The 15,072-nt window shown below is 46.1% G+C and overlaps 1 protein-coding gene across 1 annotated transcript in view; it reads left to right on the top strand.

Moving 5' to 3' along the window:
• The window catches only part of USP24 (ubiquitin specific peptidase 24), a 107,742-nt gene that overhangs the window by 41,562 nt on the left and 51,108 nt on the right, over positions 1-15,072 (top strand). The window contains exons 28-35 of the mRNA XM_077779788.1: positions 3,805-3,890; positions 4,040-4,133; positions 5,127-5,282; positions 8,421-8,518; positions 11,219-11,314; positions 11,443-11,671; positions 12,302-12,461; positions 13,309-13,464. Of these exons, the coding sequence (XP_077635914.1) occupies positions 3,805-3,890; positions 4,040-4,133; positions 5,127-5,282; positions 8,421-8,518; positions 11,219-11,314; positions 11,443-11,671; positions 12,302-12,461; positions 13,309-13,464 (1,075 nt within the window). The remainder of the gene's footprint in view (positions 1-3,804; positions 3,891-4,039; positions 4,134-5,126; positions 5,283-8,420; positions 8,519-11,218; positions 11,315-11,442; positions 11,672-12,301; positions 12,462-13,308; positions 13,465-15,072) is intronic.

Below are 15,072 nucleotides of genomic sequence, written 5' to 3'. Positions count from 1 at the left end.
GGCTCAGTAGGGTCTGTGCACTTGCTCTTCCTTGTGTCTGGAACGTTCTTCCCCGGTACGCAGGTGGCCCTCTCTCCTGGTCTTCGGCTCTCACTTGAGTGTTGCCTTCCCAGTGGCAGTCCTGTTTACATCATTAGCTCCATCCCTGCGCTGCTGCTTTCCCGTCCCGACTTACTTTTTCTTTCACGGACTGTACGTTTTATCTTCCGTAATCTTCCTCTCCCCAGTGAAATATAAACTATGAGCGCAGACTTCCACCTGCTTTGCTCACTGTTGTATCCCCAGCACCTAAGACAGTGTCTAGAACAGAAAAGGTACACAGTCAGTATTTGTTGAGTGATTTCATGAAATCAGCCCATTTACTTTGTACCCTCTCTGCGTCATATAAACTGAGGAGACTAGTTTTGCTTCTTCGCTTTCATAGTCTAGAAAGGAAGATCACACCAGACCTTACGTAAAGGTATTCTAATAGCAAGTGAGGGTTTTTCATATCTATAAATATTGCCTTAATTCCAATTATAAGGTCTTTGTGTATTATGTTTTTTTAATATAGCATGATTCTGCTATTGATCTCAACTCCTCAGGGTTAGTATTAGTATAATGTGTTTGTTGTGTAAGTAACTGTACTTCTGTAATAGTAAAAACTTAAGGGAGATGCATTCAAGAGTAGCATTATGACAGTTACCTAACAACAGAAACCATGTATAAACATATTTTCACTTTGTTGTACTTTGCAGATTCTGGGCTTTTTACAAATTGAAGGTTTGTGGCAGCTCTGTGCCAAGCAAGTCTGCTGGTGCCATTTTTCCAACGGCATTTGCTGACTTTGTGTCTCAGTGTCACATTTTGATAATTCTCACAGTATTTTAAACTTTTTCATTAGTGTTATATTCATTGTGATGGCCTGTGTTCAGTGATCTGTGATGTTACCGCTGTAATTAGGTGGGGGCACCACGAACTGTGCCCACAGAAGACAGCAAACTTAATAAATGTTGCTTGTGTTCCAACTGCTCCACAACCAGCTGTTCCCTGTCTCTCTCCCTCTCCTCGGGCCTCCCTGTTCCCTGAGACAACAGCAGTATTGAAATCAGGCCACTTAATAACCCTCCTGTGGCCCCTGAGCGTGCAGGTGAGAGGGGAATTGCACGTCTCTCCCTTTAGATCAAGAGCTAGAAATGACTCAGCTTAGTGAAGAAGGCATGTTGAAAGCTGAGGCAGGCCAAAAGCTAGGCCTCTTGCACCAAACACTTAGCCAAGTTGTGAGTGCAAAGGGAAAGTTCTTGAAGGAAATTAAAAGCCCTACTCCAGTGAGCTCACAAAGGTAAGAAAATGAAACAGCCATGTTGCTGATATGGAGAAAGTGTGAGGGTCTGAATGGAAGATCAGACCAGCCCCGACATCCTCTTAAGCCAAAGCCTGATCCAGAGCAAGGCTCTAACTCTCCTCAGTTCTTGTGGAGCCTGAGAGACCTGAGGAAGCTGCAGGAGAAGTTTGAAGCCAGTAGAGGTGGGTTCGTGAGGTGTAAAGAAGAAAGCCGTCTCCATAACATGGAATTACAAGGTGGGGCAGCAAGTGCTGATGTAGACGCAGCAGCTAGTTCTCCAGGAGATCTGGTGCGGAGAGGTCATGAAGGTGGCCACACTAAACAACAGGTTTCCAGTATGGGTGAAGGACCTTGTACTGGAAGAAGATGCCATCTAGGACTTTCATAGCAAGAGAGGAGGAGTTAGTGCCTGGCTTCAAAGCTCCAGAGGACGGGCTGACTCTCTTGTCAGGGACTCATGCAGCTGGTGACTCTAAGTTGAAGCCCATGCTCCTTTCCCACTCTGAGAATCCTAGGGCCCTTAGGAATTATACTAAATTTACTCTGCCTGTGCTTTATAAACTGAACAACAAAGCCTGGACGATAGCGTATCTATTTACAACATAGTTTGCTGAACCCACTCTTGAGACCTGCAGCTCAGGTCTCTTGCACCAAACACTTAGCCAAGTTGTGAGTGCTTTGAAGACTCTCTTCAAAGTAGTACTGCTCCCTGACAGTGTTCCTGGGACCCAAGAGCTCTGATGGAGATGGATAGCGAGATGAATGTCATGTTCATGCCTGCTAGCACAGCTCCATTCTGCAGACCGTGGATCAAGGAGTCACTCATTTCCACGTTCCAGTCTGAAGTCCGGAGGCTGTAGCTGCTGTGCATAGTGATTCCTTTGGTGGGTCTGGGCAAAGTAAATTGAAAAACTTCTGGAAAGGCTTCACCGTTAAGATGCCATTAAGAATACTTGTTTCTTGGGAAGAGGTCAAAATAACATTCACGGGAGTTTGGAAAAAGTGGATTCCGACCCTCATGGATGACTTTGAGGAGTTCAAGACTTGAGTGGAGGAAGTAACCGCAGGTGGGGTGGAAAGGGCAAGAGAACTGGAATCAGAAGTGGAGCCTGAAGGTAGGGCTGAATGGCTACAATCTGATGATAAAACCCGAACAGATGAAGAGTTGTGTCTTATGGATGAGCAAAGTGGTTTCTTGAAATGGAATCTACTCCTGGTGAAGATGTTGTGAAGCTTTTTGAAAGGATAGCCAAGGATTCAGAATATCATATAGGCTTAGTTGATAAAGCAGCAGCAGGATTTGAGAGGATGGACTCCAGTTTTTTTTAATGTTTGTTTATTTTTGAGAGAGAGAGAGAGAGAGGTGGGGAGACAGAATCCCAAGCCGGCTCAGCACTGTCAGCGCAGAGCCGGATGCGGCACTCAGCCTCACGAACCGTTGAGATCATGACCTGAGCCAAAACCAAGAGTTGGATGCCTAACCAACCGAGCCACCCAGCTGTCCCGGGATTGACTCCAATTTTGAAAGTTTTGTTGGTAAAATGCATCAGGTAGCATTGCATGCTACAGAGAAATTGTTCGTCAAAGGAGGAGTCCATAAATGCAGCCAGCTTGATGTCTTATTTTAAGAAATCGCTGCAGACACCGGCCTGCACAGCTGCCACCCTCACCGTCAGCAGCCATCGACATCCAGGCAGGACCCTCCACTGGCAAAGAGATTACAACTCACTGAGAGCTCACATGATGGTTAGCATTTTTTAGCAATAAAGTATAATTAAGACATCATACATTGTTTTTTAGGTTCAATACTATTATACACTTCGTAAAGTATAAATGTGTATACACTGGGAATCACAAATTCACATGCTTTCTTGCTGTGGTCTGGAACGGAACCTGTAGTACCTGAAATATGCCTGTACATAACATCTTCAGGCTTAACATTTTCAAATTATCTCATGGTTATGCTGAATTCATTAAAAATGTTCCTTTGTATGATGACTTTCTATAGCACTGTCTAGTTCCTTATCTTTAGAACCAGAAAATAGTACTTTTAATCACTAAATCTCTTCTGTGTGTTGTGTGTGTTGATACATTTATACTACTATAATTTTGCTCTTAAATCTTTCATTGCCTTATTTGCTCCTGGTGAGCTACGATCAGCTTTTAATGGCGTCTGCTCTCCATTCTGTTAATTATACCTGCCTATCATTTGACCTGTCCTCCACTGCCTGCCCGGTGGTGCCTTAGCCCCTCCGCAGCAGGCAGGTAGGAGAGAGCCCTGGTAGGAGGCACCCTAGAAGGTAGGGGTCCCGCCAGTCTGTCCCGGGTGTCGCTCTGCACTGCAGGTAAGCACACTGCGCCCTGGAGGCTCTGTAGTGGCCACTCTTTCAGAATTAGTGATTTTATTGTTGGTGCATTGGATCAGAAGAAGAGAACATTCTTCCATCAATTTGTATTTATGTTTTGCTTTTTCCCCTTAGGAGAAGTCCCTCCCTGGTGTTGTGATGGCGCTGGTATGTAATGTGTTTGACATGCTTTACCAGCTTGCCAACCTGGAGGAGCCAAGGTAAATAGAAACACTGAGGAAGCTTGGAAAAGAGAAAGTGATTAAAGTTAGGGAACCAAGTATACTTTTACTTTGCATTTGTCAGAAACAGATGACTTTTGTTACTGAAACTGGCTTATGTGAAAAAACTTCTGTTTGAAAAATTTCAGGATAACTCTGCGAGTACGAAAGCTTCTACTGTTGATACCCACTGACCCAGCCATTCAGGAAGCCCTGGATCAACTTGATTCTTTAGGAAGAAAGGTATAAGCGTCTTGGACAGTTACCTAGCTGGCGTGGAAATTTGGTGTCACTATTCAGTAAAATTACAACCTGAAATCACCTTAAGGCCGTATGATACCATGTCTCCCACAACAGCGCTAGAAAAATACCTTTGCTGTAAATGAAAATCAGAACTTCATGTTGACTTTTAAGAGCTCTAAGGTCAGTAATGATGTCAAATTTTAGGACCGGAAGAGCCTTGAGTTCTGTATTAAGAAACAGAAGCCCGGAGAGATGAAGTGTCTCGTCCAGGATGAGACTCTAGTTCTGAATCAGCGGAGACATTTTTCTTCTTTCACGATGCCTCTCTGAAGTGACTGTTGCGTGTGTTTGAGTTGCTTGCATAATTATATTATCATTTAATATTTTTCCACAGTTGATATTTAAAGTTGATCTTAATTTCCAGAACATTGTTCCTCAAGAATTTTATTATATATTGAAATTGTATTTTACCTGTAATAGTGTTTAACTATGTTCTCAGTAATTTCATGTGGAACAAAGCCATTAGAAGGTATGAATTCCCGTTAGCAGTGGCAGAAGGTTTAGATCAGCTCATAGTCTTCTACATGGCTTAGGTATTATCTGTAGGGAAAAGAAAACTCACATAATTATAAAACATATCACTGGTACTGGCTAAAAACGTTTTCAAAACAACCATTTCTACAGTTTTCTAATTTAATTATCAGCATTTAGTCGTGCAGATGTTAAAAACACGGAAGTGTTGCCTGGAAGACATTCTCAGATGCATTTGTATGGGGTTGGAACGCTGTTGAGCATGTACAGTTTGTGTGATGGAATTTGATGTCTTGTTAATAATTAGAAAGCGATGTGTCTTTGAGGTTGATTTATAGAAAAATTTTTTTGTTGCAATTATAATACTGAGGAAAAGAATGTTAGAATATGCGCTAAGATGTGTTTCTCTCCAATTTGTACTTCTAACACGTATTTTCTTGGTTTTCTTGCTGAAAAACTTAGAAAACCTTACTGTCTGAAACGAGTTCTCAGTCCTCCAAGTCTCCCTCCCTGTCCTCAAAGCAGCAGCACCAGCCAAGCGCCAGCTCAATCCTGGAAAGTCTGTTTCGATCCTTTGCTCCGGGAATGTCCACCTTCCGAGTGCTTTACAACTTAGAAGTAAGAAGCCTCATTTCTTTTCATTTCATTTGGACAGATTCGTTTTTGTTTGCAGATTCGTGCATTTGGATATCAGAGATCAATAAATAGGTTTCTATATTTATTAGATGATCTGTGAAAAAATTAGTTTTCAATACACAGTAAAAAACAATACAAATTGAAACATTTTGTTGTTGTTTTTGTTTTTGTTTTTTTTGCCTTTGGAAGATGCTCCGGCTTTTTTCACTTTATACCTATGTGTATCGTTATACTCACAAAACAGCATCTGTATAAATAATGAGAAACTATGTGTTTTAAACTGTGCCATCACCTTCCTCTGGAAATTGAGGAAATCTGTCTCATGTCACTTGTTACCCTCAGTCTTGTTGTTACTAAATGCATCCTGAATTTTAAGAAACAATTGGAGTTTGTTGTCCTAAATGAAGCAACGAGGAGGTGGTCAGGAAATAACTTATTATTTCAAGGTTTTAAAAAAGGAAGTTGGGAAGAATTTAATCAAAAGAAAATTTTTCCACCCTCCTTTCCCCAGAGCGACTGTAAACTAGTAGATTCAGTTCAGGAAACATGTATTAATGGTTTAATGTCTGCAAGCCATTGTGGTAGCTAATGGGTGACAGCTGAAAAGGCAAGGTGTTTGCTCCAAAGTCTTGAGTGAGGCACATGGGGGGGCTGTGTCCTCTGAGCCTCGAAAGTGAAGCGCTAGGAGAGCAGGCAGGTGGAAACAGTCCCGTTCCTGGAGGGCGAGGGCTTAGACCCTCTTGCCGCTTTCGGTCTGGAGAGAATAAAGCTCTGAATGATTCTGCTTTGTCCCAAGTTTTATTTCGTTGGACAGTCTAATTTGGAGTGTGTAATTGTATTCATTCATTTCTCTCCATCACTTGTTGCCCGTGTGTTCCAGCTCTGCTATTTCATATCGGCCTTCAAGTAGTCATTCTTGTAAAAAAATGTGTGGGGTTCAAAAGGAGACAGTATTTAACAAATGTTTTTAAAAGAAAGTGTGTCTGTGTTTAATGTGGACGTTTAAAAATATGTTTAATATTCCAAGGCAGAAAATTGCCCAGAAATTTTTGGCCAGTTTAAGCATATAAATCTTGCAACACCTGCCAGATTTGTCATTTGCCTTTGAGTGACTGTCTCAGAAAAGCGAAGGTATAAACCTTAACACCCACATTTGAGAGCACCTAGGAAAACAGAATGGCGTAACAAGGGGTCTGGCTTGTCACCAGCTCCCTGGATTGCAGCATCTTACTGCCTAAGGACCGTGGGAGTAAAATTCCTCCAGCACAGGTTCAGAGACATCCTCCGATAGCTTGTCTTTTGCTTTGTCGCAAAACATTTAGAAAACCTAATGCTTTCAAAAGGACTTTTTTTTTTTTAACTGACTCCTAAAAGGTTAATTTCCTTGCATTTCAGTCTTACTTGGGTTTGCCTACTAGGTAGCTTCAAAGCAGATGTTCCAAATACCCATTCCTTTGAAGAGCTCTTCCTCCTTGACTGCACTGCCGTCCGTTGAGCATGAGGAGTCCATGCACATGGCTGTCAGCTCACAGGAAGGATTAGAAAAACACAGGGCTCCCCTTCTCCCTTGCAAGACTCGTCATCAGAGGCTGCAGAGCCTTTGCCCAGAGAGCACGTTCAGAAGACAGCATCTGTAAAAGAGAAATCCCACACTAAAATCTACACACATATGACCCCTGGATTCATNGGGGGGTGGGCGTGCCTGGGTGGCTTCAGCTCAGGTCATGAACTCACGGTCCATGAGCTTGAGCCCCACATCGGGCTCTGTGCCGACAGCTCGGAGCCTAGAGTCCGCTACAGATTCTGTGTCTCCCTCCCTCTGTCCCTTCCCCCTTTACACTCTGTCTCTCAAAAATGAATAAATGTTAAAAGAAATTTTTTAAGGCCTTGGGGAAACTGAGGCAGTGGTGTTTTTTTTTAATTTTTAACTCATAACATAAGCAGTTGTTTACTAAGTCTCATGCTATAGTATGATTATTTATTAGAAATAATATCTGCCATGCCAGAATTTTCAGTTAAGCTCTTCTTTAGGTACATGTGTCAGTGTCATAAAAGGGGCATAGATGTGGGAGGGAGTTTGAGGTCACTTAGCCTTTTGGGTCTCAGACTTGACTTTACCTGTAAAGTAAAATACATACACCCCGCAGGGTGACATTAAGAGAGAATGCATGCCCAGAGCCTCAACTAACTTCTTTTGTTGTAGGTGCTCAGTAAGTAGGAGTTTCGGAATCATTATCAGAGAGCTGATCTAGCAGGTTTTTTTAAATATTTATTTTGATAGCATGCGCACCCCTGTGAGTGGGGGAGGGGCAGACAGGGGGAGAGAGAATACCAAGCAGGCCCAATGCCTGCCAGTGCAGAGCCCAACTCAGGGTCAGTCCCACGAACGGTGAGATCATGACCTGAGCCGAAATCTAGAGATGGACGTTTAACTGACTGAGCCACCCAGGCACCCCTCATCTAGCATCTTTAATGAATGGACTATTTTATCAGACTTTATATACTTTTTCTAAAACATCGAGCATATCACAAAGTGTTGTCTGCTCTCATCTTTTTTTTTTAAGCTTTAGATATTCTATTTCATGCCATAACTGTACATTAAACACAGGCTGAGAATGTACTCCCCCAGACTGCTCTCGTCTTTTTAAAAATTCTTTTTAATATTTATTTTGAGAGACACAGTGTGCGTGGGGGAGGGGTAGAGACAGAGGGAGACACAGAATCCAAAGTAGGCTCCCGGCTCTGCATTCAGCACAGAGCCAATGTGGGGCTCGAACTCATGAGCTGTGAGATCGTGACCTGAGTCGAAGTTGGACACTGAGCCACCCAGGTGCCCCTGTTCTTATCTGAGAGCCTGAGAGCCTGAGACATCCACATTTGCTGGTTTTCTGAAAAGAACACACCAGCTTTCTTCAACAAAACAGATCTCTCTTGCTAACTGAATAGAACGTGGAAAACGTGAATATTTCACTTGCGACACATCAGCCTCTTATATGTCTCGGGGGAAGCAGCAGCCCGCAGAACTTAGAGCGACTCCGGTTATCTAATTCTTTTCCTTAGTGAAGGAGTAGTTTCTGCTGGAAATGTCGCGATGATTCATTGTGCTTGTCTTTTTTCAAGGTTCTAAGCTCCAAACTCATGCCAACAGCTGATGATGACATGGCAAGAAACTGTGCGAAGTCCTTCTGTGAGAACTTCCTCAAAGCAGGAGGGTTGAGGTTAGTGTCACCGTGCTGTGACCCGAGTCGCACACAGTGAATGTGGTCATTGTAGAGGGTTTCTCCTGCCAGGCCTTGCTTCTCCCCACCATTATTATGTGAGGCATCCGGAGACGTATAAGAAGCAGGAATGAGGTTCCAGTCCTCGGAACACCTAAATTCATTCTGTGACTGCTGGTTCCACAGAGAGCTGGCAGAAGCACGTCCCCCTCCCTCCGGTGGTGGAGGAAATTCCTGAAGGAGAGGAGGCCGGTCTGTTTCTGCCGGTTCCCACAGCTGCTTCACGCCAGGTGAATTTGATTCTGGGAACACGTGTTGTACCAGGCGTTAGTGCCAGGGGTGCAAAGATAACTTCGATCTCATTCCTGCCCTTGGGGGTGGTTCATGGTTTAACAAAGAGTAACAGTTATCGTAGGTCCCCAAACAGGCTAATAAAAAGTGCTTGGGGGTGGAGGCAGAGATTACGGGAGACAGTGCTTAAATGGTTCCGTTTTCGTGGGTTAATAAGATTGGGAAGTGCCTCACAGAAAGTCGCCTTTGAGCTGGGAACTGAGCAGTGAGCCGTAGTCCCCTGGGGGCTCGGGAGGGAGGGCACGCTAAGCCGGAGACGACGGGGTGCCCACCGGCGCCAGGGAGCGTGGCCTGCGCTGGGAACCAAGGTCGCCTGGGAAGAGGCTGAAGGAGAGATGTGTGTAAAGCAGGGCCACCCTGAGCAATGTCAACATCAGCTTATCGACCGTGGGAAAACCAGTTTCAGAGCCAGGGATTGCCTGGAACAGTCGCTTTGGCCGCAGTGCAGGTGATGAATAAATAGAAGCGGGAGAGGTGGAGGCAGGGAGAGCCCCGCAGGACTGTGGCAGTGGCCCAGAGAGGAGCAGCAGGTTGTAAATGGAGGGCGGTGGTAGCTGACACGCGTAGGGTAACATAGGCGAGCCTTACGACCAGAAGTACAGGAGGAAACTTACAAGTGGCCTGTGATTCCTAGCCTGGGACAGTGACAAATGGTGAACATTTAGTCGGTGTGGAGATAAGCGTGGAAGGAGAGAGAGAGGGCGCGGGACGTCAAGAGAGATGAACGTGGGTGGGTCAATGGAAGTGCGCGCTTTGGTCGCAGTGCCCTCGAGGGGAGTGGAGAGCAGCTTTGGATACCTGGGGGAGGCAGCAGTGGGAGCAGCATTAGGGCATGAAGTTCAGTGGTGAGTGTGAGGGCAGGAGGTAGAGTCCGACTGCAGGCCGCTGCCTAACGGTGAGCAGAGGAGGGGTGACCGTGACTGGAAGGGAAGAACCACTGAGGGAAAAGTTTGCTTTTACCTTGGGGAAGCTTCGGTTGCCTTTGCAGGCTGACTAAACAGAAGAAAGACCAAAGGAAAAGGGATTACCCATGGGGCCAAGTTCTCCTGCTCTGGAAAGAAGCGGGCCCGCCATCTCCTTGGGCGAGGAAGCCGTGAAGGCCGGAGGACCATTGCAGGAGCTCCTGTGGGAGGCCTTCGGGGGCAAGGCCGGGCCGGGACCTTAGGCCAGGGTAACGGGGCAGAAAGAACGCCCGGGCATGTAGAAGGCCTACCGCAAGGAGCTTTGTTTGTTTGCAAAATTGCAGAGCTGTTTTCAGTGAACGCTCATTTCTGATTACTCATTCCAATTATAGAGCTCTGGAATAAAGGCATTTTACAGCTGGCTTAGTTTTGTGCGTCAGTTAATCTACATGTCAGGCATTGTTACGAGCACCGAGAACAGAGCGGTGAATGAATTAGACAAACTCCACATCCTTGTGAAGCTTACCGCCTAGAGGGGGGAGATAAACAATAAAGAAATAAAGGTAAAAGTGTCTGTCAGGAGGCAAGAAGAGCTGTAGACAGAAATAAGACAAGGAAGAGGGGATGGACAGCATTGTGATTTTCAGTAGGGCGATCAGGGAACGTGTCGCTGATGAGGTGACGTTTTACAAACACCTGAAGGAGGTGAAGAAACGAGACTTGGAGATCCTGGGAGAGAGCCGCCCCGAAGTGCAGTCTGTGTGGGCCCCTGCGAGGAATAGACCTGGAGCCTTTGGAGCCCAACCTGCGTGGTTGGGGTAGCGCGCAGGAAGCACGATAGGGAGGCCCACGGTTGTAGACTTAGCAGAGGGCAGCTTCTGCAGAATCTCCTGGGTTACCATGAAGACGCTCCTCTATGCGGGAAACAAGAAGCCAGGGGAGGGTTTTGTGCAAAGCAGTGCCACAGTCTCACTTATGTTTTAAAAAAGGATCACTCTGATCTTTTGAGAGTAGATTTTGGGGGTGGAGAGTCAAGAGTAGAGGCAGGAAGCACAGTTAGGAAGCTTTTGTAGTAACAGAGACTGGAGAGGATGTGAAAAACTAGCTTTATCGAGCCCACCAGTTCCAGGTATGTCTTTTAATTGATAGTTCTAGTGATAAGGTAATGCTTAATCAGTGAACTCACACCAGTTAGTGAGGAGGAGACTGTCCAAACACTTTATCTTTTGGCAAAGCAAGGAGTCTAATGCTGAGTGGGCCAGGAGGGCTGGAGGTACCACGCGAGATCATTTACTAGAGATATGTATGGTCCGTGTGTATGGAAGAACCTTGTAGAAGTTTTAAGTAGTTGGTAACATTTACATGAGCAGTTCAATTAATTAGAGAAAATTTCCTCTGAAAGAAATAGAAGCCTTTATTATTTAGCATTCTGCCCTTTTTGTTTCAGTTTGGTCGTAAACGTCATGCAGAGAGACTCCATCCCCTCGGAAGTAGACTACGAAACAAGGCAGGGAGTCTATTCCATCTGCCTACAGCTTGCCAGGTATGCAGACATGCCCTGTTAGCCTCCCGAGGGAGTGATGCCTCGCTTCACGTCTCTTCCCATGTCCTGTCGTTGTGAAGAGTTATGAAATGACCTCGAATAAATGTAGCCTTCTGTTTCCTTTGAAGATTCTTACTTGTTGGGCAAACAATGCCCACCTTGTTAGACGAAGACCTCACCAAAGACGGCATAGAAGCGCTTTCTTCTCGCCCGTTCCGCAATGTTAGCCGGCAGACGAGCAGGCAGATGTCCCTGTGTGGAACCCCAGAGAAGTCATCGTACCGGCAGCTGTCCGTGTCCGACCGGTCTTCCATTAGGGTCGAGGAGATCATCCCTGCTGCACGAGTTGCAATACAAGTAAGTGATCTGTGCGGTCAACAAATGTGAAGTCTTTCCTCCCTGATGGCACTGGTCACGGGTAAAGTTAGTGACAGGAACGTGGCCTTCCAGGGAGCAAGAAAGGGACCACTCGTGCAGAAATGACTGTGGTCCAAGGCAGGAACTATCAAGGGTTGCAGGAGCGCTACAGGGGCAGAAGAGGAGTGATCGCCTTCAACCACGGCTGGCATGGATGACTTTACGTGGGAGGCGGCATGGGTGCCAGGCCTCAAAGATAGGAGAGGTCACAGATAGAGAAGCGCGGAGAATTGTTTCCGCACGAGGGCAGGTGTGAGCAAAACTAGAGAGACAGGACAGAGCCTGTAGGGAAGGCCACGAGGTCGTTCACAAAGCGTTCGTACAGTGTGTGGAAGAGGACAGTGGCGGGTGTCTGAAAGCCTGAGTGTGGAGATCAGTCTCTGTGCGACAGGTAGCAGAGAGATACTCATAGTCCTTGAACAGTACGGAAGCACGAAAAAGGCTGTCCTGGATGATCTTGGAGGAAAACAAGTCTCACGAGACTGAGACCAGTGAGAAGGTTATGGAGGCCAGTAGAATGAACATGTTCAAGTACGACCTTTTCTCATAACTCTTTCCATACTTCTTCAGACAATGGAAGTAGGTGACTTCACATCTACTGTGGCTTGTTTCATGAGGTTGTCCTGGGCCGCAGCTGCAGGACGACTGGATCTCGTTGGGAGTAGCCAACCAATTAAAGAAAGCAATTCTCTGTTTCCTGCCGGAATTCGAAACAGACTCAGCAGCTCAGGTACTGATTTAAAAGGGTAGAGTGATGAGATCGTTGGGCAGGAAATAAGCTGTCAGAGGCACCTATGCACAGTCTTGTTCAGGGTCACAAGAAGAAAGCCTTTTCTCTTGCTTTTGAACACGAGTAAAAACCCATGATGCTGTGCACTTAAGATTTGTACACGTTGCTGAACATACGCTGTAACTTCCTCTAAGAAAACAATTGTTGCTAAGCACAGAGGAAGTGGGGAAACCAGATCAAGCAGAGAGCCCGACGAGGGTCGTAAAGGTGCCATGAGGCTAATAATGGCGGCTCTGATAAAAATTCCTCTATAATTCCTACTGGAAAAGTCATTTTCTTGATTTGGCTGTTTTCTGCTACACTTTTATAAATAGTTTCCTTTCTCAGCTTCATTTGATTTTCCTTTTCAATGTGTGTGTGTGTGTGTATACACACCTCAGTATTAAAAAAAGTTTTAAAAACGTACGATATTCTCACAGGGACGTGCAGAAATGTTAAATGTACACGCTTTTAGGATTTTTCCATATGGATCACCCACTAGATGAAGATGAGGAACGTTTCTAACATCCCAGCAAGAGTCTCTCATGCCTTCCAAACTGCACCGTTCTCCCTTCTGTCACCTCAAATTAGTTTTGCCTCGTGAGTGCATTTTGAGTACCTCCGAATGATTTGTAAAGCAGTCAGGGTCAAATAAAGCGATTAGGTGTCTCCTGTTTCCTAGACCACAATGTCAGAAAGTCTTTCTTTGCCCTCTAATTCCCCCTGAGGATCCTGGAGCGCGTTAAAAGGATGTTAGACCGTGAGGGCCCTGGGGATCCACAGTAACCTCCTGCTTGCCTGTTCCCAGGAAGCAATTGCAGCTCTGGGAGCGAAGGGGACCCGGCGGCCTTGCACGCAGGCATCTGCGTGCGACAACAGTCTGTGTCCACCAAAGACTCACTGATCGCCGGGGAGGCGCTCTCTCTTCTTGTCACGTGCCTGCAGCTTCGGAGCCAGCAGCTGGGTACGCAGGAGGCGGTCACCATTCATGCTTGTAGGGCAAGGCCTTCATAGACCAGGTCATACCGACAGAAATGGAAAAGGGGGGAAACAAGTAAGAATAGTGCTTAGAGTAGTTAAATCCTGAATAAGTATTTATTGAGCACCTTCTGCAAGCAGGGTTTTACAGTAGCTATTAGAAGGGCAGTATGTCTGCCCCCCAGGAGCTTACCATCTAGTTGAGGAATCAAGACAACCCACATTTGTAGCCCATGAACCATAGAACTAGTTACACATCAGTCTCTAAAACAATGATGACTCTAGTAGTCAAAGTTATGAAACTTCAGATTTGCCCTTTTATCTTCCTCTGTGGGCTTTGGCAGACCAGGGCTGATCATGCTCTAACATCAGAACGCCGCAGGGCTCGGCCCTCGCTGCACTGTCCTCTCTGTCTGTGCCTCTTCTCCCCACCGTGTCAGCCTCCACCCAGCCCAGAATTCCCTCTAGATGCAGATCGCGTCTAAACTGGGAACTCTGGCCCGGACCACTGCCCCAGCCCCTCCACTGGGCCCTCATGTAGACTTCCCAGTCCTGGCGGTTCCACAGCCAAAATGCTCACACACGTTTCCCAGCCTAATTCATGGTGGTGTCACGCTTCTAGTTGCTGTGGCCAGAAACCTGGCAGTTGTCCTTGATTCCTCTTTCACACCCACTTCCAATCTGTCAGCACATCCTCCTTCCAGCCATGTCTAGATCCTACCCTCTGGTACCACGGCCACCGTCACAACCCTCTGACCCAGGATCACCCCGTACTTGGATTGTAGCAGTAGCACCTGCACAGATCTCCTAGCTTCTACCCCTGCAGTTTATTCCCCACACAGTACCCAGGGCGGACCTTCCACCCTGTAAGTCACATTGAATCATTCCTCTGTTGAATACCTGGCAGCGGCTTCTCCGTTCACACTGAGTAAAAGCCAGATCTTTACTAAGGCCTTCAAGGCTGACAGAGTCCACCCTTTGATGACTCTGTGCCATCACTGTCTACTGCTCTCCCCCCACTCCCTGTGCTTCGGCCACCCTGGCATCCTGGCTGTTCCCCAGCACTCCAGGCACATTCCTGCTTCAGGACCCTGGCACCAGCTGTTTGCTCACCCTGCTGCGTTCTTCCTGCATCTTTCTCACGTGGCTCTCTCTTCTCATTTCCCCCAAGTGTGTGTAACCTCACGTTCTTGGTGACATGTTCTCTGACCACCTATTTAAAGAAGCCACACCCCTCCCCTCATCCCAGCACTACCTAACCCCCTTCCCTTATTTCTTCTCTATCACTTACTATTTTATAGCACAGAATATTATTTATTTTCTTAATCATGTTTATTGTCATCATGCCCTCCCCAACTGGACTATCAGACTTTTGTCCGTTTTGTTCCCTACTGAATCTCTCCCACCCAGACACTGCCCAGTGTGTAGTAGGCCCTCAATAAATATTTATTCAGCGATGAAGTCTTAGCAGTTCCACTTTTAAAAATTTTACCAACCTGTAGGGGTCCTATTCTTCCCTGCTGTTACTGGTTCAGACAGCCTGTTCTGTAGAACCGAGCACTACGCGTTTAGTAGACTATCCAACCTCCTAAGA

This window comes from Crocuta crocuta, unplaced genomic scaffold, assembly GCF_008692635.1.
Source record: "Crocuta crocuta isolate KB4526 unplaced genomic scaffold, BGI_CrCroc_1.0 scaffold168, whole genome shotgun sequence".
NCBI classification, from domain to species: domain Eukaryota; kingdom Metazoa; phylum Chordata; class Mammalia; order Carnivora; family Hyaenidae; genus Crocuta; species Crocuta crocuta.
Note: the sequence above shows the minus strand (reverse complement) of the source record. Positions and strands in the feature narration are given on the sequence as shown.